The sequence below is a fragment of the Conger conger genome, chromosome 5, assembly GCF_963514075.1.
Source record: "Conger conger chromosome 5, fConCon1.1, whole genome shotgun sequence".
Taxonomy (NCBI): domain Eukaryota; kingdom Metazoa; phylum Chordata; class Actinopteri; order Anguilliformes; family Congridae; genus Conger; species Conger conger.
Genome location: NC_083764.1, coordinates 11,870,440 through 11,893,905, shown reverse-complemented (window position 1 = coordinate 11,893,905; position 23,466 = coordinate 11,870,440). Strand labels below are relative to the sequence as shown.

The window sequence follows — 23,466 nt, the reverse complement described above, 5'->3', positions numbered from 1 at the left end:
GTGTCTTTTATTGTTATAACCCGATTCTGCACAACAACAGATCCTTGATCTAATATTCACAAAGGGTCATTGAACCTCCATTCTTTCTTTCAGTGTTGGTGTTGCTATCCACATGGGTTTTCAGCAAGAATCCTGCTTTCAGGGGCAATGCCGCCGGTGTGCTCTCATTTCTCTACTCAAGGTTGGAGATCATCTCCAATGCTAGAAACAATAATAAGTTGAGATACTAGCAGTCATTTGTGTAGTTTTGCTTATATTCTTATTGTAGTCTGCCATAATACAGGGTAAAATGGCAGAAACGTAAAGGCAAATTCCACTTTATACCAAACTACAAACCACATACAGTATACACTGCATAATTTGAATGACATGCAATATTGGGTCAGTCACTAATCTTTAGAAATAATGAATGTATTCTTCAGCCGATATAATATACACTGTATTACCACTTTATTAGGTACACCTCTACACCAGCTTATTAATGCAAATATTGAATTAACTAAATGCATAAAAGCATGCAGACATGGTTAATAGTTTCAGCTGTTTTTCAGACCAAATGTCAGAATGGGGCAGCACGGATGGTGCAGTTGGTAGTACTGCCGCCTCACAGCAAGGAGGTCCTGGGCTCGAATCCCTGTCGGTCGGGGCCTCTCTGTGTGGAGTTTGCATGTTCTCCCCGTGTCTGCATGGGTTTCCTCCCACAGTCCAAAGACATGCAGGTTCAGCTGATTGGAGAGTCTAAATTGCCCGTAGGTATGAGTGTGTGACTGAATGGTGTGTGTGCCCTGTGATGGACTGGCGACCTGTCCAGGGTGTATTCCTGCCTTTCACCCAATGTATGCTGGGATAGGCTCCAGCCCCCCTGTGACCCTGTTTTACAGGTCTGGACTAATCACATGACTAGATCTCAGAGCATCCAAAAGCATTGGGAAAGAAGCTTGTCTCAATGTATTTTAATTATACCCAGGTCTACAGGCACACGTCAGTGGAGGAGGCATGCTGATTAGTGCCTTACTATAGTGCCTTACTATGGTAGAACATTTCTTTATTTAAAATATACAGCAAAAACTTATAGGGCTCCCTCTTGATTATTACAACTACAACTATAACTATCAGAATCAAGGTGTTCTCATTCTTATTCCATATGTCACAGAAGGGGCATTTCTATAATTAATACCAGCATGGGTACTGGCTTCCCTGAGCCTACGTTTGAATGATTGAAGGCCTAAATCATACATGAATATTATAAACCTAAATAAACATTGTAAAAATATGAGGTGCAGCTTATGTGCAGAATGTATGGCGATATATGGCGATATTAAAATAATGGAAATTATATTTTTGGCATAATTTTCCTACTGGCAGTAATCTAAAATCTCCCCCAGAAACTCATCTTTTAAATTTTTTTTTTTTTTTTTTACAATTTTACATCTGCTAATGGCCATTTATAAATATATTTTCTCATTTAACAACTGGACAGCCAATTGAAAATCCTTTACAAAATCAAATTGTCTTGGATTTTCACTGACCTACTTCGCCTTTATTTCCCCTTTACAATTTCTGGCTAATTTATTTGAATTATATACTTATGATAAACCGTAATTGTATAATACACACTGCCGATGAATTATATTCTATTTTGTGGGTTTTGGCTAGAGCTCTTGGGGATTAGGGGACTTGTAGTTTACATTCCAATATAACCAGCGAGACAAAGTAGCCTAAAATCTAACGACTATCCACATGTGTGGACTACAATACCAACAATCCCACTTTACATTGCGCTTGCGTAGAGTGGGGAAGGGGAGCTGTCCGTATCAAATAGTGCTGGTGTGTTATCGTTGATCGGGGCTCTTGCGTTGTGAGTGTGTGCATTTTATGGACAAGATGGATGAAGAATTAAAATGCCCAGTTTGCGGTTCTTTATTCAAGGATCCCATCATTCTACCTTGCTCTCACAATGTTTGCTTGGCTTGCGCCAGAAACATCATTGTACAGACCCCGGAGGGTGAAACACCTCCGCATAGCCGTGCCTCCGGGAACTCGGATTACGATTATCTTGATATGGACAAAATGAGCATGTATAGCGAAACGGACAGCGGCTATGGGTCATACACGCCGTGCCTGAAGTCTCCAAACGGGGTAAGGGTGTTTCCTCCGGCTATGTTGCACCGTCATTGCTCCATCACCTGCCCCCTTTGTCATCGCAGCGTCTCTCTAGATGAGCGGGGGCTAAGGGGCTTCCCACGTAACCGACTGCTGGAGGCAATCGTCTCACGCTATCAGCAGAGCCGTTCTGTGGCGGTGAAATGCCAGTTGTGTGACCGCAACCCGGTTGAAGCCACCGTGATGTGCGAACAGTGCGACGTCTTCTACTGTACACCCTGTCAGCAGCGATGCCACCCTTCTCGTGGACCGCTGGCCAAGCATCGATTGGTACCTCCGACGCAAGTGGCAGGCGCTAGCCAGCAGCAGCCGGCGGCGTCCGCTCGCAAGCTGGCAACATGTGCAGACCACGACGTGGAGAACTATAGCATGTACTGCATCAACTGCAAAATTCCAGTCTGTTTCCAGTGCCTGGAGGAGGGCAAACACGGAAAACACGATGTCAAACCCCTGGGTGCCATGTGGAAACAGCACAAGGTAAGGACTGTGGGAGGGAGGTGGGGGCTGCTTGTGTCGGTGCAGTTTCTGTTCCGTTGGAAGGGCAAAGTTGCTGCATATTTAGGCCTACATTGTTGTGCAGTCTTAGAGTAAACACCAATTCAAACTTTTATACTTCGATTAGGCTACAACAACGGAATTCTGTAGGCTCAGTAGGCCTGTAAAGTACGTTGGACAGTGTGTTGACGTCTGTACCCAAGATGGATCTCGTTCTCGGCTTTGAGGTTTTAATCTAAAACGAACGAATGGGTTAACGTTCAGGATTATCTGCCCAATGGATTCAACCACACGAACTACATGAAGATGAAGGCTGATTAGGATGTCTTGATTAAGGGCTGCTGCTAAGTTTTCAACAGGCCATATGCTCAACAAGCTTCAATTTTTAACACAAAACATGAATTCTACAAATAAACTGCTTTCTTACATATTGATATAATTAAGAAATAAATATAAAATAAAATGGGAGATCTTTAACAAGTACAAAAGCAAGAATCTAGTCACTATACATTGAAGTTGAAGTGCTGTTTCATTATCAAATCCTCTATTTGGTTTACAGACATTAACTCCCATAAATCTGCTGGCTATACAGTGGGAATATTTACTATAAAGGCAAGTGTTTACCTTAAGCATCCTGTCCCACAAAGGACCATACACAAATCCATATACAAGGAAGCACAGTAAATAAATAACGGGCAGTACGAATAAGAAAACCAGGGAAGAGCAGTGTATACTTTCGCCTGGACAGAAAGTGATCAATGAAGCCCCACCTTGTCACCCGGTTTGTTCTGTGTTTAATGAAAGGGAACGTGTATTGACCGCAGCAGTGGAGTAGGGTAAGGAAGCAGAGCGTGGTGTGCTAGAGAGAGGAGAGAGCGAGGAAATGAGAGAGGTTTTGTTGATCGATGTGACTGGACAGGAAGTGACAATGCAGGGTGGAACAGATGAGTAAATCTATAAGCCCATTCTTTTGGCGTGTCACTTCTGGGTACTTATGAAGTTAGGCCCGAGTGTGTCGAGTGGACACTTTGTATCACAGTATTCATTATCTACAATAAAACCCCTTCATATTGAATATACGTAGCTTACAATTGATTTATACAGATATGGTCCTTTACTTCATTCCACCCCCCCCCCCCCCCCCGCCCCATCCTCCCACACTTTTCACATGTGTCAGAAGAGGTCACTGCACACCCCTGTTTCCTTGATGCAAATACACTGGAAAGTAATTCTTATTACAGTCATAGGGTGCCCATGGCAATGAGAAAGGGGAAAAAAATGCATTCAATTTCATGTCCCACCTTTTGGTGGCCCATTGCCACCAATTATGGTTAGGGTTTGCTGCAGGATATCCAGGATTAATAGGAGCTGGGCAGGGGTCCTCACAAGGTCAGCAATCAGTGATGTACTTCAGGCACTGTAGTTCTGCATGTGCCCTTAGATGGCCCGCTTAGTATTTTTACCATCCGTTCTACTGTGTGCTCTGCATATGCTGCTAAGGAGCTGAAAGAAGGCTAAATTGAACAGACACGAAGATCTGACTGCTAGCGCTTGTCGCCTCATTAGGGAAAAGTGTCCCTCCGTGGAGTGTTTGATTGTCACAGATGGATGCTGGCTTAGAGGCAACAGTCATCTCTATTGTGGAGATGTGCCATGCGTATAGCTTAGTGTGCTGGCAGGCCTTAAGAGGAGAGTTCGGTGGAACAGACCCAAATTTAGACTGGCCCATTTGTCCGGAGCTGACTCACTGTGTTTGACCCACAGCCACTGCAACCGAGAGTTGACTGCAGGTTTTTTTTCAGGGCGTTGGAGTGTGTGAGGGCTTGAGGCTGTTTTCAAATGCCACAGGCTTGTCATACATGCTTCTTTCTCTTACTGAGAAAATCTCAGTTTGCTGGTATTCTAGCACACTGTCACATCCCGTTTTTTTTTGTTTGGATCCTCAAGATGTCAGAGTACGTTTCATGCTGCTGTACCCTATCCACTTAGAGGTTTGACGCGTTGTGTGTTCAGAGTTGCTCTTCTGCATACCACTGTTGTAATGTGTGGTTATTTGCGTTTCTGTCGCCTTCCTATCAGCTTTGACCAGCCCGGCCCTTCTCCTCTGACCTCTCTCATTAACAACACATTTTAGTCTTGTTGATGGAGGTGGAAAATCAAGGTTTTGGGTGTTTGTCACCCAGATTTGCTAATTAGCACAATTATTCAGTCAGGAGGTAGATCTAATTAGTTAAATCAGCTGGCTGAGTTCATGGGTGGAATAAACACATGGTAGGACTTTTACTTTTTGAGCCCTGGACCTTTATAAACTAAATACATTTCTAATGTGGATGTCCTGTGACAGTTTATTGCAAATCTGACACTGTGGTGTTTGTTTTACAGTGTGGTTTTGGTTTGCATAATAATGAATCATGGGAAAATTGTAGAAGAACAGTTGTGTAGGACTGCCAAAATTCTCTCAGGACATATCGACACTTGTGATGTGAAGATGTGGGGTATTGACTCAGAGGTCCAGTTACGGCACAGAGCAGGATTAATCTCATTGCTATGAGTGCTATGACTGCCGAAAAGTTTCCCTGTTACCTTAAGGCAGCCTAGTGGCAAAGGTACATGACTGGGACCTGGAACGTAGGTGGTTCAAGCCCTGATGTAGCCACAATAAGATCCGCACCGCCGTTGGGCCCTGGAGCGAGGCACTTAACCTGCATTGCTCGAGAGAGGATTGTCTCCTGCTTAGTCTAATCAACTTTGGATAAAAGCACCAAGTAAATAACAAATTATTATTCGTAGTATGATTAAGTTACAAACGGCTCAATGTTACACAGCAGTGGAAATGTAGGTTAATGTTTCTGAATTCCCATCATACTATGTATAGTATAAACACGTTCCATAATGAGTTGACTGAGGCATGGACACTTCTCTTCAGCCCAGATCTTAATGGCTCAGTGATTGGCTTACAGTAGTGTGCTGTTTCCAGGCAAGTGCTAACCAGGGCTGGAGATCTGTCATTCCACCATTTTGTGTTCATTGTGAAGGGCCCCAGATGATGTCTCTCTCGTCTAAGTCGAGACTTGAGTTTGAAGCACTGTCCACATTTCCTCTCTATTTCCACGGATACTCAAAATGGCTACTACATGAATAATCCACAGGACAATGAGCCCAAGTGGCAACTTCAGTGATTGCAAAAGTATTGCTTTGATTGCTATTTCTCTTATTAACGCTGCTCTGAGTGCAATATGAAAAATTCATGTGGTATTAAGAATGCGCTTCTGGCAAGTTGTGCAGTTAGTACAAATAGCTGTCTACCAGCTAGCCAGCGTTGCCTTGGTGCATATCTCACCATCTCCTACGAAACACCTCACTCTCCCACCATCCCCCTGTGATGTCTGAAATAACCTCTCTTTCAAGGATTGAAAAACATGCATGTACCCATCTGCCCTTACATATTGATTTGAGTCTTCTGAATGGCGTCATTCAGTTTTCTTTCAAGTCATTGGCCTGTGTACTTCATATTCATACATGTATTAATGTGGGCAAATCCCATCAATATTGCAAATGTTGTTGAGGGACTGCTTTTAAGTATACATGAAAAGTGGTTAATTATAATCACATGCAGGGTTTTTACAGTGACAGCACTTGTACTGTTCGCACAGATTTCTTTAATTCGGTTGCTACGGCAGCCTTTGGTTATTCAATATTTGGCTCTCTACATCTTATGATTCATGTACTGTTTCACTTATGCGTTATGACCATGCATGCACACATAAAGCAGAAATACACAGTCGCATTGCCTGAGGCTGAATTTACCCACACCTAGAGAAGGCCTCAATAAATTGGAGAGACAGAGAGAAAGAGTGAGGAAGTGAGATAGAGGGAGGGAGAGAGAGGGTGAAGGGGAGAGAGTGAGTATGTGTGTGCGATAGAGGGAGAGAAAGAAAGAAAGAGAGGGAGCAGGAGAGAGTGTGTGTGGGTGTGTGACAGAGAGAAAGAGAGAGTGAAGGGGAGAGAGTATGTGTTTGTGTGTGTGAGAGAGAGATAGAGAGAGTGTGTATGATAGAGAGAGTATATGAGAGAGAGTGTGTATATGATAGAGCAAGAGAGAGAGAGCGTGAGATTGGTTGAGATTTGCTCCAGATGTGCAGCATTAATGACACAGCTGCAGCGTGTTTGGGAGTGGGATGTTCGATGTGGGATTCTCTGACCCACTCCTCCTGGCAGGTCCCCAAGGACTTGCAGGAATCAAGGTCATCGCCTCTTTGATCAACGCAGATTTGTATTGTTTCACAGCCGGACCGAATCCCTGCTCAGTGTCCTGAGAATTAATTATGCCCAGCCAGCCACCTTGACTGCTTGTTTTTTTACACACATCCTGTGATCATTGTATGGATGCTTTATTGTAAATATTAAGACTCAGTGGATTACTCAGTGGATGGGATGACTTCATATTATTGATGAAATAGTAGAAAATTAAAGCTTTTCCAGAATACTTTAATGAGAAAATAATTTGGTATGCAGCGTACAGGCTGTCTAGATACCTCCATATTTATTATAACTGCTTGATTTGAATCATATTGTTTTCTGTTTCTACTTAGTGGCAGTATTGTAGCCAGATATTAAGGCTGTTTTCCCTCTCTGTTGGGGCCTGGTATGGGATAGTCTATCACTCCCAGCAGCAGGCCTCTCCACATGGAGACTGGTGGTGTGTCCAGCTGTAGTCCTCCAATGCTGCCAGGCCTTCTGCGTCTCATTCCCGTTTTTAATCACCCAGCAGAACTACATAATATCTCAGCACAAGACAATTACAGCACCTTTTAATCAGACTCATTAAATCTGATCAAAACCATGCCGCCGACACCCGGATCAAAGCCGGATGGAAATCTTAAAAAGGTTGATGTTTAATTAGCGCTTAATTGGACGTGATTAACGTTCGGACTTAAACGAATCGTCAAATGAAATAAATTAAACGCAATACAAATGTTTAAATGAATGGATTCCCCTCACATAGCGGGACTCTCTGTCCGTTGTGGTGATGTCGCAGCGTAGCACCGGCGAAGTCAGCGGCCCGTGCGTTTGCATTGTCTCGGCGGAGGTCTGGTTGTGTGCGAGGGGAAATCGCTCATCCGCTTGTTAGGGGTACGGCCAGCTTGCCGGTCCAGATGGTGCATTAAGGGACCGGGGAGGGCTGGCTCGGTTTGGGGTCCTCCTGACATTCGGTGGCTCAGAGAAGCGCAGCGATAGCGGAGCAGGTGTGGACAGGAGCGGGAGGGGGGTGGAGCTGGGCCAAATCGATCGCAGCAGGGTGTGTGTTTATAAACACTATCTGTGTTTGAGCACATTTAGGCTAAGATAATGTACATGCACAAACCATTACATACTGTAGGTTTAGCGCAGGCAATGTGTGCTAAACCTATGTAAAAAAAAAAAGTTTAAATTGCCAGATGCAGACATTTTGAGAGGAGTAGGTCTTCAGTGTGTGGGTGGACTTTAATGCAAATTATTATTAATGGTTACTGAACCATTATCCACAATGATCTCATGCCCTGTGTCTCTCTCTTTATAGCCTGTGTCAGTGAAGTGATGGGGAGAGAGAGAGAGAGAGAGAGAGAGAGAGAGAGAGAGAGAGAGAGAGAGATTGGTGGGGAGAGAGATTGGTGGGGAGACACAAAATGGCCCAAAAAAAAAAGATTTGACAGATACTTATGTGCTGTGGGTGTTTAACTGTAAATTAGTTCATCATTACCTTTTAATGTCTTACAGTGTCAGCTCTCCCAAGCTCTGAGTGGAGTGTCAGACAAAGCCAAGGATGCCAAAGAGTTTCTGGTTCAGCTGAAGAACATGCTTCAGCAGATACAGGTAATACGCTGCGCTGACTCCACGCTGTGACTAGTTCTATAATTAATCTTTGATATAATTAATCCCAATGACAGTTATAATAAAGCATGAAGTATAAATTCCATGTGAGTGAGTGTGACCAATGGAGTTGAAGTGTATGGGTCTGTTTAATTTATAACCATTGTGTGTTGAAGTGATGGATGTGTTTTATTTTTGTTATCTAAGGTTCTGGACAAAAGATGATTAAGATTAAGCGTTTTGAATGCAAACATAATATTTCTTTGCTTTAATGAAATTATGTATATCCATGGTTTTAGTATTTGTATTATTGTTCATATGGTCATTTTGTTTTGCTTGGTAAAATTTGCTCTCAATTTGTTAAAATTAATTTGACCCATTTTACATTTGTAACCATGTTATACTTTATTGTTAAAAATAATTATATGAATGGAGTCAACAGAGAAGTAGAGGCTACAGTATGTCACTTCACTATAATAATTTCATTTGTGGGAAACTCGTGGGATTAAAGGGGTGGGGTGGAGGACTTTCATTTCTGGACTGTCAGTACATCTAAAGCACTTTTTATTGCCCAGAAGGAAGACATGAATCTGCTTGAGTCCACACTGGGATGAGATATTGCGCCCGCCTTGCTGTAATGTTCTCCTGGGACACACAGACAATTTAGGCTTTTATAATCTCACTGCGCTGCCACATCCCATCAGCGCTCGCAACGCACTTATAAAGGCTTTTATTCCGGTTTGATGGGATCTGTTTAGTGTAAAACACGACCCCGCTCTCAAACGTCTCAATGCTGCCTTCATCCTTAGCTTTGAAGAGTCTGTTCTGCCAGATTAGACTTTGAAGGTTCGTACCTTATCTCCTTCCGCATCAATTATTGATTTCCCGCGGCAATGAAGATTTACTGGTATTAGCGGCTACCGCGCGCGGTTCTTCCCGGTGCCTCTGCCCGGTGCGGTTAGGCGGCTGACCCGTCTCTGCGTCCCCCGCAGGAGAACGGAGTGGAGTTCGAGGCGTGCCTGGTGGCTCAGTGTGACGCGCTCATCGATGCGCTCACGCGACAGAAAGCCAAGCTCCTCACCAAGGTCACCAAGGAGCGCGAGTACAAGCTGAAGGTAGGTCTCCGCGTTGAACAGGCCAGACGCTGAGGGAACTCAATATTTATTGACACTTTTCCGCTAGGACCTTCAGTATTTCTTATCGATTCAAATAAATTGATATATTTAAAAAAACAAAAACAAAGAAAGGCTGATGTTGGTTTCAAAATTGTGTCTGAAATATCAAGTAAGAGGGGTACTATTTCTAAAGCTGGCTGGATACAGATCTTACTCATGCAAAATTAAAAGGGAAAATCAAAACACATAGTGCTTATGTTTAGACTAACTCTTTCTCCCTTTGTTAATACTGAGAGCGGTCCAGGAGAGTAGCCCTTTCTCCATTGTGGATTTAGATTTCCACAGCCAGCTCTGGGCCTCCCTCTCTCTCGGTGGATCCCTGGCCGAGATGAGGCGCAGAATGCGGGCAGGATTAATCTCTCAGTGGGTCATATGGAGCCGTGCCCAGCTCATCGTGCTGGCCGGGTGGACTGGGACCCCAGAGAACAGCTGCTGTCATTAACCAGGGCTGGGGAGGAAAGCTGAAAAGGGCTTCCACCAACACGGCCAAGCTGTCTGCCAAAACGGCGATTACCTCGGCAACACTGAATGTGAATCATTTTTCAGGTTTAAGGCATCCAAAAATAGCAAAAAGGTGGCAATATAAACAAAATGAAATAATATAGAGATATCCACATCGACCAGGGTGCAAGGCAATAGGGTAGTAGCTATTATAATGAAAGTACAGTCTGCACACCCAAACTCAATATAATTGAAGAAGATCCACTATGGGTCAAATCGTTGTCTGATACTAATAAAGAATTATATTGGGTTTTGGTGTGCAGGCTGTACTTTCATTATAATGTAAACAAAGTACTGCTTACATGTTTACTTTAACGTATGTCCAGAATAAACCCAAAAATATGTAACCTGGCTGTCATTGTCAGGTTGACATAGATTTATAGATGGTGGGGTTTTGCTTCACTTGACTCATCCAGCAGTGTGCAAATCTATGAAACTGTGACCAAAATAGCAAATAGCTACAGTTTATCAAACGAAATGGCCAAAGGGTGACATTTGTTTCTTCATGTTTAATGGTGTGTAGTGTTGTGGTTGTGTCAGCCTGACAGTGGATGTCATTTTCTACTCTAATTCATTTTTTTCCGAGTCAGTAGACTGTCAGGAGTGTTTATTTCTGGCTGTCTTTCGCCACAGTTCACATTCTGGGGGAAATTACATTTTGTGTGGCTTTATGAGTGCCAATCCCCAATGTATGCCAGAAAAAAAACATATTTCTTGTGTGTGGCATGAGCAGCACGGATGGTGCAGTGGGTAGCACTGCCGCCTCACAGCAAGGAGGTCCTGGGTTTGAATCCCCATCGGCCGGGGCCTCTCTGTGCGGAGTTTGCATGTTCTCCCCGTGTCTGCGTGGGTTTCCTCCGGGTACTCCGGTTTCCTCCCACAGTCCAAAGACATGCAGGTTCGGCTGATTGGAGAGTTTAAATTGGCCATAGGTATGAGTGTGTGAGTGAATGGTGTGTGTGCCCTGCGATGGACTGGCGACCTGTCCAGGGTTTATTCCTGTCTTTCACCCAATGTATGCTGGGATAGGCTCCAGCCCCCCTGCGACCCTGTTCAGGATAAGCGGGTTAAGATAATGGATGGATGGATGGATGGTATGAGCAGAGAATTATTCTGCAAAGCATAATGGCACTACCTGTAATCATTACAATAAAAAACATAGGCACTTTCTAAAATATAGCACGGTATTTTAAAGCAGAGTATTTGTGAATCTTTGTAAAATCTATATAATATATTGTACTTGAATATACAGAGAGCATATTGCATTTTCTTAGCCTTCAAGTGTCAAAATGTTTCTATTGCAATAATGTTGTGTCAATTAAAACTGTTGGGGTCAATTTGACCTTACACATAAAAGTTTTTTTGAGTTTTGCTTCAGAAGAATATGAATCACATGTTTTGTACCATTTCTTGAACTCCTTGAATGCGATTACTTGAATGAACTGAAAACCTGAATTTCTGCCTTCTTCAGCCAGGCTTTTTCAATTGTGACATTTGTGCGGAGTAGTGCTTTTAGGTGTGATGTTGACATCTCAGCATCACGCTTTACTACAGAGATATCAAGGTTCAGCAATTCCCATGATTAAGCTAATTGGCTAAATAAATGGCTTTTCCTCAGGAAATGGGTGGGAGGAAGGCTTGGGAGTGAAGATGTTGATGTTGACAGGGTGTGGAGGGGGTGTTTGATTGATATGTGTGACATTTTATGAGCGGGCCATGCAAGCGTGAGATTACTCTTAATATCTGAGACCAACACATAATGTGTGAGACTTGAGGTCTCTGTTATTACAGTGGGAAATAATAAATTAAAATGCTAAACGTTTTCATTATGTTCCACATTTTCTTCTGAAACAGGGTGGGGACATTGGCATGTACACTATATTATTCTCAGAGGCAGAGAAGAGAGAAGTACAGTGCCTTTTAGGCAAACGGCATTCTTCTATAACTACAGTACTTGATTACCAATCTTGAAAATGGCATATTGAAGGCCGGTAGTGTAAGGGATTAAAAGATTTGTTAAAATAGGTCTCACTTCATAGACAAATGCGTTACCCGGCGAAAACGCCCCAAGCCAAGGACAACAACGTTATTTTGAACTAGAGGATTATGTCATCAGGGAGCGTTGTCACGGTAACCTGCTACAAGCCTTCGCTTTGCTGCACTTCACTGTGCTTTTACTAGCGAACTAGCCAAGCTAACCCTGCTAGAGTAGCTCCTTGTGTTTAAATGTTCTTTGGCGGTGAACAACTGGCAGACTGCATGCTTTGATGTCTGCTTCAGTGTCCTCTCGAGATGCTGCCTCACTTTAGCCTGGTTGAGGTATGTCTGATGTCTGAATTAGGGGGGTTGGGGGCACGGTTGATGTTGCTTGTGCTGGGTTGTAGGTGGTACGCGACCAGATCACTCACTGCACCATGAAGCTGCGTCAGACCACGGGAATGATGGAGTACTGCCTGGAGGTGATCAAAGAGAACGACCCCAGTGGCTTCCTGCAGGTACGGAGACAGCAGACTGCATTTTCTCTCCGACTCATACAGCCAGCGTCCACCAATGTCAAAGCCTGCAACCTCTGATAGAACCAAAGCAGTATTGATCAAATATTTACAATGACTTCATTGTTGGTTCCCCTCACGTTTTCTGACCATGAATGACTGATTGTGAAGTGGGGCTCGCACTGACATGTTCATGAATAATGAAGTTTGATACATAATGGAAGGTCATCCAGTACTTCATTTTACTATGAATTTTACATGTCATTCTATTCTGAATGGCATTCGTTCACTGCCTTCTGAGTTCCTTTCTCACTGCATGTTGAACGTTTAGAAACATTCCCATTCATTTTTTGGCCCACAAATGTGTCCTTATGAATCTAACAGAAAAAAAGCAAGGAATCAGTGGGGAAAAGGTCTCTGCTTCCCATAAGAATAGGAAAGAGAACGGGAGCGTGAAAGCACAGAACTCAGAACAAGCTCAAATTAATTTGGAGTCAACAAGGGTTTTTTTTTTTTACGATGGTCTCTAGATCTCAGACGCCTTGATCAAGAGGGTGCAATCATCCCAGGACCAGTGGGTGAAGGGGGCCCTGGAGCCCAAGGTCGGCCCAGAATTTGACCTGAGTGTGAACACTGACCCTCTGCTGCAGGCCATTCACCAGCTAGACTTCATCCAGGCTAAAGGTCAGAGCCTCATGGTGGCACATCCTGTTCATTCATTCCAGTCTTCATTAGAACTGGGACAGCTATCTGAATCTGTGAAATAAGGATTCACTGTTACAGATGTAATGCAGTTCTCTGGTCTAGGGGGTTTAAACCTGAGGTTTAAACTCCAGCTAAGAATGTTGCAGGCAACCAAAGAGTTTTGACTACATTTTACTGTTATCACTTTTGTAAACTAAACCAGGGATGGGCTATTCTAGTCTGTGAGAGCATCAGTGTCAGCTGGCCTATTCTGCCACAGCTGTTCATCTGGTGGTTGATTTTTGTGTGAAGCCATCTTACCTGGAGGCCTATGTGGTTATCAGTAACGAATGTAATGGTCCCAAATCACTGGAGTTGCCCATCCCCAAGTTAACCTCACAGTGCAACAGTGCATGACAATAAAGCGAATGTCAAACTGTCTGATTGTAATGCTGATTATTTGTTGATCATATCCAGCTTGCTCTTGTCTCTGTTTGCGTGATGTATTCTGTTTCTGCTTACAATGTTATGTGTTGTATCTTTAATTGCAAGCTATAGACTGCTTAAAATGGGCATACACCAGACTCTAGACATTTAACCACCTCAGCGCAATACACGTAAACAGCTAAGCACAATAAATCGAACATGCAAACCTGTGTTACCGAGGGCGATACTGCTTTAATTATATTGTTATTCCCTAGTTCCAGTGGCGAATCCATCTCTTGTGAGGCATGTGTCAGCTGGGCTGAGTCTGTGCTAAATGCTTTGGCAAAAGGGTAGAATTGCTTTGTGAACCTGGCCAGGAATGTCTCATTGGTTCACAATGAATACTTAATTGATGTGAGCAAGTCTAATTATACTGAGCGCCTGACCAGAAAAAAACTCCTCGCCTGGAACGATTTCGGCCCGTTTATGTGCCCATATGCACAGGTAACGTGTTCACGTGGATCCCAGGAGACTCTTCTCTCCACATCTTTACCAAAACGTAATGTTACATGTCTGTACGTGCATTATATATGTGTGTACTTTAAATCACTGTGATGTGAAATCACTTGCTCTAAATCTATTGTGATGCATGACATGCATTTCAAGAGAGCACATCATTTCACAGTTCAACATAACATACATTGGATACATGGAAACTAAGCATATTGGGTGAATAATTTCCCATATGTTAACATATTCTTATTCCAGGGGGAAAATATACCACGAAAATTGGCGTCAGTTACTGGCCATAATAGAATAGAGCTAAAGCGCCTTATGTTCAACACAGGAACGCATTTCAACAGTCGCCAAGGAGAGTCAGCGGAGGATTACAGAGAATACACTGAATCTGGAGACTCTAAAGCCCACAGATACCAATATATCAAAAAATGCATTAACGGTGAAGCTATATGACATTCCCGTAGTGTAATTAACATTTTGAACAGCTGTTCGCAGGAAGCGATTTGATGCACTATCATGTTTCAGATTTTCAGGAGACTCCATTATTGAAACAAAAGCATGCAGGTGGACTGAAAGTGGCGGAAAGCACAGGAGGTACTTCACAGCTGCCATAATTACACGTTCACACGGCTCACACACCGCCACGCTAAGGGGGATAAACGGTGTCATGAAAAGTGCTCTCTTCCCTTGCATGTCTCCGCACTTATCACATTCAATTTCTCACGTCCCCGGGTGCGGAAAACCGTTCTGACTTTCAGTGGGGGGGTGGGCTTGGCGCTCGGCGTGTTCTCTTTCAGTGGAGGCCCTGAATGTGCCACCCGCGCCCCTGCTGCAGCTGGAGAAATGCTGCACCCGAAACAACAGCGCCACCCTGGCTTGGAGGGTAACTGCAGGTCCCTCCGTCCCAATCGAAGCCTATGTGCTGGAGCTGGACGATGGCAATGGCGGCCAGTACAGGGTGAGCACATCCACAACATTTCATCACTGTGTGGAGCTGATTCTGTAGACTAATCAGGTTATCACTATGTGGAGCTGATTCTGTAGACTAATCAGGTTATCACCATGTGGAGCTGATTCTGTAGGCTAATGAATTTATCACTGTGTGGAGCTGATTCTGTAGGCTAATCAGGTTATCACCATGTGGAGCTGATTCTGTAGGCTAATGAACTTATCACTGTGTGGAGCTGATTCTGTAGGCTAATGAACGTATCACTGTGTGGAGCTGATTCTGTAGACTAATCAGCTTATCATTACATTAATGGCATTTTGCAGACGCTTTTATCCAGAGCAACGTACAGTTGATTAGATTAAGCAAGATACAATCTGGGGATGGAACCACCGACCTTGCGGGTCCCAGTCATGTACCTTAACCACTACCCTACAGGCCTTCCTAAAATCACTGTGTGGAACTGATTCTGTAGACCAACCAGATGGGCAGCTCACATATTCTAACCACAGAAAGTTCTGGCGTTCTGCCTTCTGTCCTTGAAGCTTAATTCTTCCCATTTATTTCATCTTATGAACGGTCAAGATGGCGCATGATCAAGGACAGCACTGCTGCCAATGGGCGTTCTGTAGTATATCACTGGAAACATGTTTCCAGCTGGAACCTTGAGGAGATATAAAGTATCCAGGATCTGACCATATGGATACCAAAGCGAATCTTCAGCAAATATTCTCCAATGTGATTTTTAGACAGCAGAACAAGCCTCTCCTCTCTGGCATGCCTTCTCTGTTTATACAACATTCGATGAACCGCAAGATGGCCGTGCATGTGTGTCTCCCAGGAGGTGTACGTTGGAAAGGAGACCGTGTGCACAGTGGACGGGCTCCATTTCAACAGCTCCTACAACGCACGTGTGAAAGCTTACAACTCCACAGGAGTGGGGCCCTACAGCAAGACCGTCATCCTGAAGACCTCCGACGGTGAGTCGCTTCCGCCCCCCTCCCCCTATGATTGCTGATGTGCCAGATGAGAGTGGGGCCTCGTCCTTTTGGGGGGGGAAGGGATTTTAAACAAAACCTGGGAATAAACGGAAATCTTAATTAATGCTTAGGGATACTCTATACTCTGAGTAACTCCATTGGGAGGTCTCTGTTGCTGTTCCTACTCTTTATCACGCTGGTGTTCTGTTTCTCTTTGGTACATGTCCATTGAAATGCTATTTTATTCCCGCTTCTTGATGAAATGTGATTGATGCGGTCTGTCATTGTCCTCTGCTTGGCGCCTACTCTGGGACCTGGAAGCCTCCAGGAACCTTCGATTTTAGTCCAATTTTAGTTTTTGCCTCACATCCAAGCAATATTGATGGAGCCAGTGCATTCCCTTAAGCCCGGACTAGCTGGGGGCAGTACATATTGGGCTGGAGCTGATGTTCTGATACCGTTTGGCAGCTGAGATTATCTCGCAGTGAAGCAGTCCCTCACAGAAACCGTGTGCCAGGGAGTAATTGATACTGTCTGCCAGGTCTGGAGAGAGAAACGGAACGTGCTGTCGACGCCATTGATTAATACATAAGATCCAATGTGGTGGAAAGGCTTCGACTGGTGACAACCGATACAGCCCTCGGATGAAAGTCAGCTCCAGGAAATCACAGAAAAACAAAGAGTGTATGGGAGGTTCCAGCACTGAGTCTGCCAATTGTAACGATAACACATTCATATTTATTAGCCAAAAGCCCTGTGGTGTTCCAGATAACTGTTTATTCCAACATCTCTGAGGACTCTGTTAATTAGAGCAATGCAGTGGAATGATTTGATACAGCAGTGCCTTATGGGCAAATGAAAATTAGTCTGGTGCTTGACTTTTAAATCAGCACATCAAGCTTAATATTTCATTACGGGTTGAGTTAATATTTCATGCGTCATCTTTGGTCTGGTTCTTCGGTGCTTAATACGGGTTGAGCGGATCAGCCTTTTCGCTACCAGAGTGCATGACTTATGTTTGACAATAGCTGTAGCTATTGACAAAGATCTGATATTGTGTTGTCGGCGTCCATCTTGTGAGTTCACTCCCATGCTCAGTATTGGAAATGTAGTTCTCTGGGCTGCCCTTGCCTGACCTGACGATCCCTCTTTACTCCCCTCCAGTGGCGTGGTTCACCTTTGACGCCACCTCCGCTCACAGGGACATAGTGCTGACCAACGACAACCAGACGGTCAGCTGCAACAGCTATGACGACCGCGTGGTGCTGGGAACAGCCGCCTTCTCCAAAGGCGTGCACTACTGGGAGCTGTGCGTGGACCGCTACGACAACCACCCCGACCCCGCCTTTGGCGTGGCTCGCATCAACACCATGAAGGACATGATGCTGGGGAAAGACGACAAGGCCTGGGCCATGTACGTGGACAACAACCGCAGCTGGTTCATGCACAACAACTCCCACACCAGCAGGTACGTTCCCCCGCTGGACTACAACCACTCATGCTAATTCCACGCTAAGTCTTTGAGGCAGGAACATTCCAGGTGCCCAAGCGCCTGCCCCAAGTGACTGATGTTTTCTCACTTTAGCAGCTTCCCCTCAAAAGGTCTCTGCATGGCGCTGCTTTGAGAAATGTATTTTTCTTTAACTGTACTTTTTTAACCTTTCATTTGCTTTGTTTAATCCCTCTGCTTGCCACTAGGCATACACTGTACTCATTTTAAATGAAGACTGAAATGTGCCATAGCAGTAGAACAACAGGGGGGAAGCAGAATTGATTTCTCTGTTCTCTTTACGTCTCCATTTTATTTGGTTCTTGCTGCGTTTCACCTTTATTGCTTTTCATCCTCATTATTTTTCTTCCTGTCAGCTGTCACACTGGAGTGTAAGATCTGCAAATCACCCATACATTTCAGTCATTAAAGTACCAGGTAGATATATACGGCAGGTAATCATCCAAGGAAAATATTCCCCTTCTGCTCGTTTTGTCTTATTTCGTAGTTTCTGCAATTCCCATAGAGTCCTGTAGTTCCATCTAGGATAAGAACAGTTCCAGTTATTCCTTATAAAGAAAGTACAGATAGGGCAGAGTATTGTGTGTATATAGTGGAGTTTCCATAGTGCAATTCTGGCTTGAGCGAAGAGTGTTTTAATATTTTCCCATACATGTCCACATATGAACAAGACCATGAAAAAGGCATGCCGTTGCATGGAGTTTAATCTGGCATCCATTTTGTATGTGAAAACTTCCAACTGATTGTAATATGTATGTCTTTTACATTTAATTCACGATAAACTACTCCCCATTTACACACAATCAGGCAGCTTGTCTTTTTTCTTAATTGAACAAAATGCTTTCTGCAGCTGACATTTGACCAGCTCAAGCCATTAACAAAATTATATGGAAACTCTACTAATGACCACTTCCCACCAAAGGCCAGGGTGTGTATGGGAGCAGACTCTCTACTCACAAGCCACCTGCTTGGTCCATAGCTTTGAAGGACACAATTAAGCAGGTGTTCCTTTCTTCCATTGACCTTTTGCATTCACTCCCAGTGAACTCTTAAATTGTGTGTAGAACATGAAAGTGCAGCTTAATGCTGTTCTGAAAAGCGGAGGCCTGAGCAGGTCCTGGCCTGGGCACCATGACAGTGTTGGTTCTGGTTTCCAGGGCGGAGGGTGGCATCGCTAAGGGCTCGACCGTGGGCATCCTGCTGGACCTGAACAAGCACACGCTCACCTTCTTCATCAACAAGGAGCAGCACGGGCCCGTGGCCTTCGAGAACATGGAGGGCGTCTTCATGCCCGCCGTCAGCCTCAACAGGAATGTCCAGGTGGGTCCACACCGGAGACCTGCAGCCCAGCTTAAACCGTGCCCTGGGGAGAGCCATTTCAGTATATCTACAAAGTACAGTATAATTTCATACGCCCATTGAATTTGAACTTACATTTGCATGAAATTGTTTTGTGCAATCGTTATCACTACTAAGAATAGAAGGACACACTGTGTCATTGATGCAAAGCACCATAAGCACCAATTGCTCCCCCTTGTGGAGGATATTTTCAGCCTGATAAGTGTGAGTGAGTGTGTGAGAAAGTGAGATACAAGCCAGGTCTATGAGGTGCTTCGCATTTTAAAAAAAAGTAGATGTGGTGTAGTTTTTGAGGGATACGTGACTGAATAACATGTTAGCTGGTGGATTTTAACTTCTTGCCAACCCTTCTCTTGAGACAGCTTTTGCACTGATCTACTGACAAATTACTAATGGCTGCCTGCATTCTTGTGAACCAACCTCAGTCACCTTTCAGAAATTCCAGTTAAACGGTGCCTGGTAAAGTAGACCTGGAACACGGAGATGAAAACAGATCACTGTACTTTTGTGACACCTGGATTCAGCTGGATTCTGTGTTTTCTTTACAGGTCACGCTGTCGACAGGCCTGGATGTGCCAAAGAATATGCAGCAGCCATAACTGCTTAAGGGGACCTTGGATAAAACAGTCAATTTCAAACTGGCGCTTCGCAAGCCCCAATCAGATCTGTACCGTGTTCAACGTCTGCTAACAACACCGTGGTGGGAGGTTTAAGACTCATACATCGCTATATACTATGTTCATTGGTGTTTTTTTAGACCTCAATGGTAAAACAGCCAATTACATCTCAGTCAATCAAACGATCAATAATTCAATGATATGTGATTACAAATCACAACATAGTCCTTTCATATTTTTAAAACTGCTCTCTTGCTCCTGACACCCCTGATCCCAAGTCATCACCCTGCTATCTGATTGACAGTTATCACACCTAAGGGAGTGTTCATTGGCTGATCAGTGCACTGGGATCAGCAGGGAATGAGGAAGCAGTCTGGGACTCAGTCTACATCCGAAAATAGCAACTACAGACTAGAAGTGCCCTATAATTCTAACGATCAACTTATCTCAGGTTCATAAAATATAAAATAATTGTGTTGTCTGCATTGTTTATATGTTATCAAAAGCGTCTGGGAAACAAAGGTGGCAAACAAACACAAGACTTTCTCAGATGCTACCTGTTACAGCACTTGGTAGAGCACATATGTAAATATTCAATAATCAAAAGGAGAAATACAGTAACACTACTTAAGAGAGAGAGGGAAGGAGTGAAGAGAGAAGCAGAAGTAAGGTTGCTCTGAGTGTCATGTCTGCTTGGGTTTCACAATCTATGCCTGTGATCTCTAAGCAAGGAATGCGATGTACTACAGAGCTCAAGATGGACTCTCTGCTAGGAAGTAAATACAGCATATAAAAAACTCACAAGGGATATTAGACCCTCAGAGTACACATTTGTATTATAGTTTATATTATGTGGTTAATCAATGGGCATGCAAACAACTAAAGCAAGAATGTCCTGCCCTCTTTATGAAACCAGATGCAAGTGATTTAGATAAAATCCCAAGAATTCCCAGCTCTGCAAATCAAAATCAATACGAAATATATTTTTTCCTTGTGCACTTGTCCCACATGTTAGGCTTGTTTTCATAAGGAGGCAAGCAAATATGTTATGCCCTCTTGAAGGTCAATGATGTTTAAATGAAAAGCCATTGCAAAACCCGTTATTCAGATCATTGATTGATGAAATTCTGTAAGGTCATGTTTGCATGTTACACTGCTGTATATATCGCCATGAGACTGAGTGAAGATTCTTTGTCCTGAGCATGAATTTTAAGTGGACTAATTAAATCGGAGACCTCATTCTGTAAATAATACGCAAATGCTCCCATTTAAACGTTTAGATTGTGATTTATATTACACACCTATGGTGGACGTTTAGCTGTAGTTCAGTCCTAGACCTTGGCATTAAAAACAGGGGACTTAAACAAACAAAAAAAAACTTGATGTGAACAAGTCTGTATAGTGTTCTCAGGCGATTGTTCATTTAAATACCTCCAAACAGCAGAGACCAGAACTTAAAATTACCGAGTTTACATTTGAAAATTTAAAGCTGTGGCAGAGACACGTACAGTACACACACACACACACATACACACACAAACTGAACCATAAGACATGCTGTTCCTTCAGTTTAAGACAGTCAATGACGTTTACAAGATATTCCAATCACAGAAGAGCTGAGAATCAAACTAGCACAACATTGGGTAGAATGCAATTCTGCCTATGCCAAACAGGCATGTAAATATACACCAATCATGGATAGGCAATTGTGTTGTCCTGGACCAACCAGACTGGCTCAAGCCATAAAGACATTCTGCTCATCAGTTATGGGAAAAGTACATGCAAGGAATTCTACTCTAGATGTCCCAATTTGCCTAAACCCATATGCACAGATTGCATATTCCTTTATATATTATGTACAGATTCTCTGTAAAGCTATGTGGTCACTGATCACATATGCATACTGTGCCTCTACTCATGGATGTCTGCCATTTTGATTACTCGAGTTTCACTGGATGAGTGGATTGATTACTCATTGGCAGTATGAGAGAGACTCGATGCAGTACTAGACCTGGTCTTTACAGAGGTACTGCCCCACTGTGATTCACTGATATTTTATGTATCTTTTCAAGGATAAAAAAAGTACAGCGCAAGACATTGAAACAAGGGTTAGTGGGAACCGTAATGTTTCCACAATTTAAGGATTGACACTTTCAGGATTTCAGTCCCTTTAAAATATTGTTTCCGAAATGTTAGGATTTTCATTTTTAATTCACCAGGCATCTCCCAAAATTATTTTTCAGTTTAAAAAAAAGAAAAAAAGAAGTAATCCACATTGTGATGAGTGGGAGTGTACATTTCTGAAAGTTATGCATGCTGTGCGTTAAAAAATCTGTCCTTAATCCACATTGGGAATATTATTGTTTGGATTAAGCATACCAAAGTTGCTTCTTGCATCGGAAGAATGGACTTGTTACATTTCTGGTGAATAATTCAAGTTCTCCCTATGGTAAAATGCTAAAACATTTTTTTTAACCTGTACGTAGTTAACATTAAACCCTTGCTTTCACCCCCTAGACATGTAATTTAATCTTTTGCAAGGATATATCCTACTCTTTTTAAATGAATGAGCTATTCAGGAAATTTACATCAAACGATTCCAATGCTGTTTGTTTCTTTGATCAGGGCAACTGTATCGTACATTAAAAGATAAAGATGTACAATAAAGTAGAACAGATTAACTCTTCTTCTGATTGATCAGTTGTGTAGAACAAACTGTTGTGTAGAATTCTAAGAATTAAAGATGAAGAAGGGGAAAAGTCATTTGACATGGAGGTCTTAAGGCAGCAAAGCTGCATACAGTATTTATAGTGCAACAGAGCATTACCCAGAGAGCACTGGGGTTGCAATGAGCACTCCACTTCCTGTCGAGGAAGAAATGTTTATCAGTCTGGTATGGCACCTGCAGCAGGGCCCATACACAGGCTCAGAGAAAACCCAAAACTCACAGCGACCTTAGTAGTGATGCAAATAGAAGCTTTCCTTCTCCTCTAAATGTCATGTAGTGGTGTGTTTGGCATGCATTTTATTTCCACACGGTAGCTTGCTTTTGAATGTGAACATCCGACTAAAAAACGGTGCTAGAAACAGCCAGTGTTGTGCGATTAAAATCTTTATCATTTGAATCGAGAGGATCCTCCTCCATAGCAGACTTTATACATATGTATTTATTTCATGTTATTTATTTTTATATGTATATTTAGTTTTTAGAAATGTACATGTTGCAGCAGTGACACCATCAAGAGTTAGTTTATCTACCCTTGCTGTTGAGACACTGCAGAATCGGTGAGAGGGTTTTCAATGCGAGAATCTACAGAGAAGCACACTGATAAGACCCTGGGGCCCATCGTGTCCTCTTTCTGCAACAGTTTACCAGAGAACTAGGCCTCGTACATACCACCAGGCACCCAGGAATGCCAGACAGTCCCACCGGACACCATAGCATTGGTGTCCTCTATGTGTTCACAAAAGCTGTACTTTTTTTCTAGAATTCTGTGTATTTATTTAGTTATAATTTCTCCTGAAATGTAAACGTTTTGTATTCTCCAGTGGTTTGTATATGAAATGCATTGTAATGGCATTGTTTTCATACTATATAGTGTAAAAGAAAAGCAATGTCTTTTTTCGTTTTGAAAATGAATAAATTGTGATGGCATATAAATAGGCCTCTCTCACTTGATCCGATTCATGGGAAGCAGCTCTAAGCCTGTTTTTTTGGGACAGTCTCAGTTGCAAGGCATAGACACACC

The 23,466-nt window shown here is 43.2% G+C and overlaps 1 protein-coding gene across 9 annotated transcripts; it reads left to right on the top strand.

Annotated features, from left to right (window-relative positions):
- Positions 1–1,842: 1,842 nt before the first annotated feature.
- Positions 1,843–23,378, top strand: LOC133129443 (tripartite motif-containing protein 67). 9 transcript variants are annotated; one of them, XM_061243542.1, is made up of 11 exons: positions 1,843–2,640; positions 8,416–8,511; positions 9,501–9,623; positions 12,569–12,679; positions 13,207–13,360; positions 14,831–14,899; positions 15,103–15,263; positions 16,093–16,231; positions 17,396–17,699; positions 18,899–19,061; positions 19,649–23,378. In XM_061243542.1, exons 1-11 carry the CDS (start codon positions 1,876–1,878, stop codon positions 19,697–19,699), a joined length of 2,136 nt encoding a protein of 711 aa, XP_061099526.1. In that variant the 5' UTR covers positions 1,843–1,875; the 3' UTR covers positions 19,700–23,378. The 9 variants fall into 9 exon arrangements, with proteins under 9 accessions (XP_061099526.1, XP_061099529.1, XP_061099527.1 ...); XM_061243545.1 differs by lacking the exon at positions 14,831–14,899 and having other exon boundaries at positions 9,504–9,623; positions 13,207–13,374; positions 15,108–15,263; XM_061243543.1 differs by lacking the exon at positions 14,831–14,899.
- Positions 23,379–23,466: the final 88 nt, after the last annotated feature.

Coding starts and splice junctions, on each gene's coding strand:
- LOC133129443 (XM_061243542.1), top strand. CDS start 1,876: ATGGACAAGATGGATGAAGAATTAAAATGCCCAGTTTGCGGTTCTTTA. Junction 13,361..14,830: donor AGACTTCATCCAGGCTAAAG/GTCAGAGCCTCA, acceptor ATCATGTTTCAG/ATTTTCAGGAGACTCCATTA. Junction 19,062..19,648: donor GCCTCAACAGGAATGTCCAG/GTGGGTCCACAC, acceptor TTTTCTTTACAG/GTCACGCTGTCGACAGGCCT.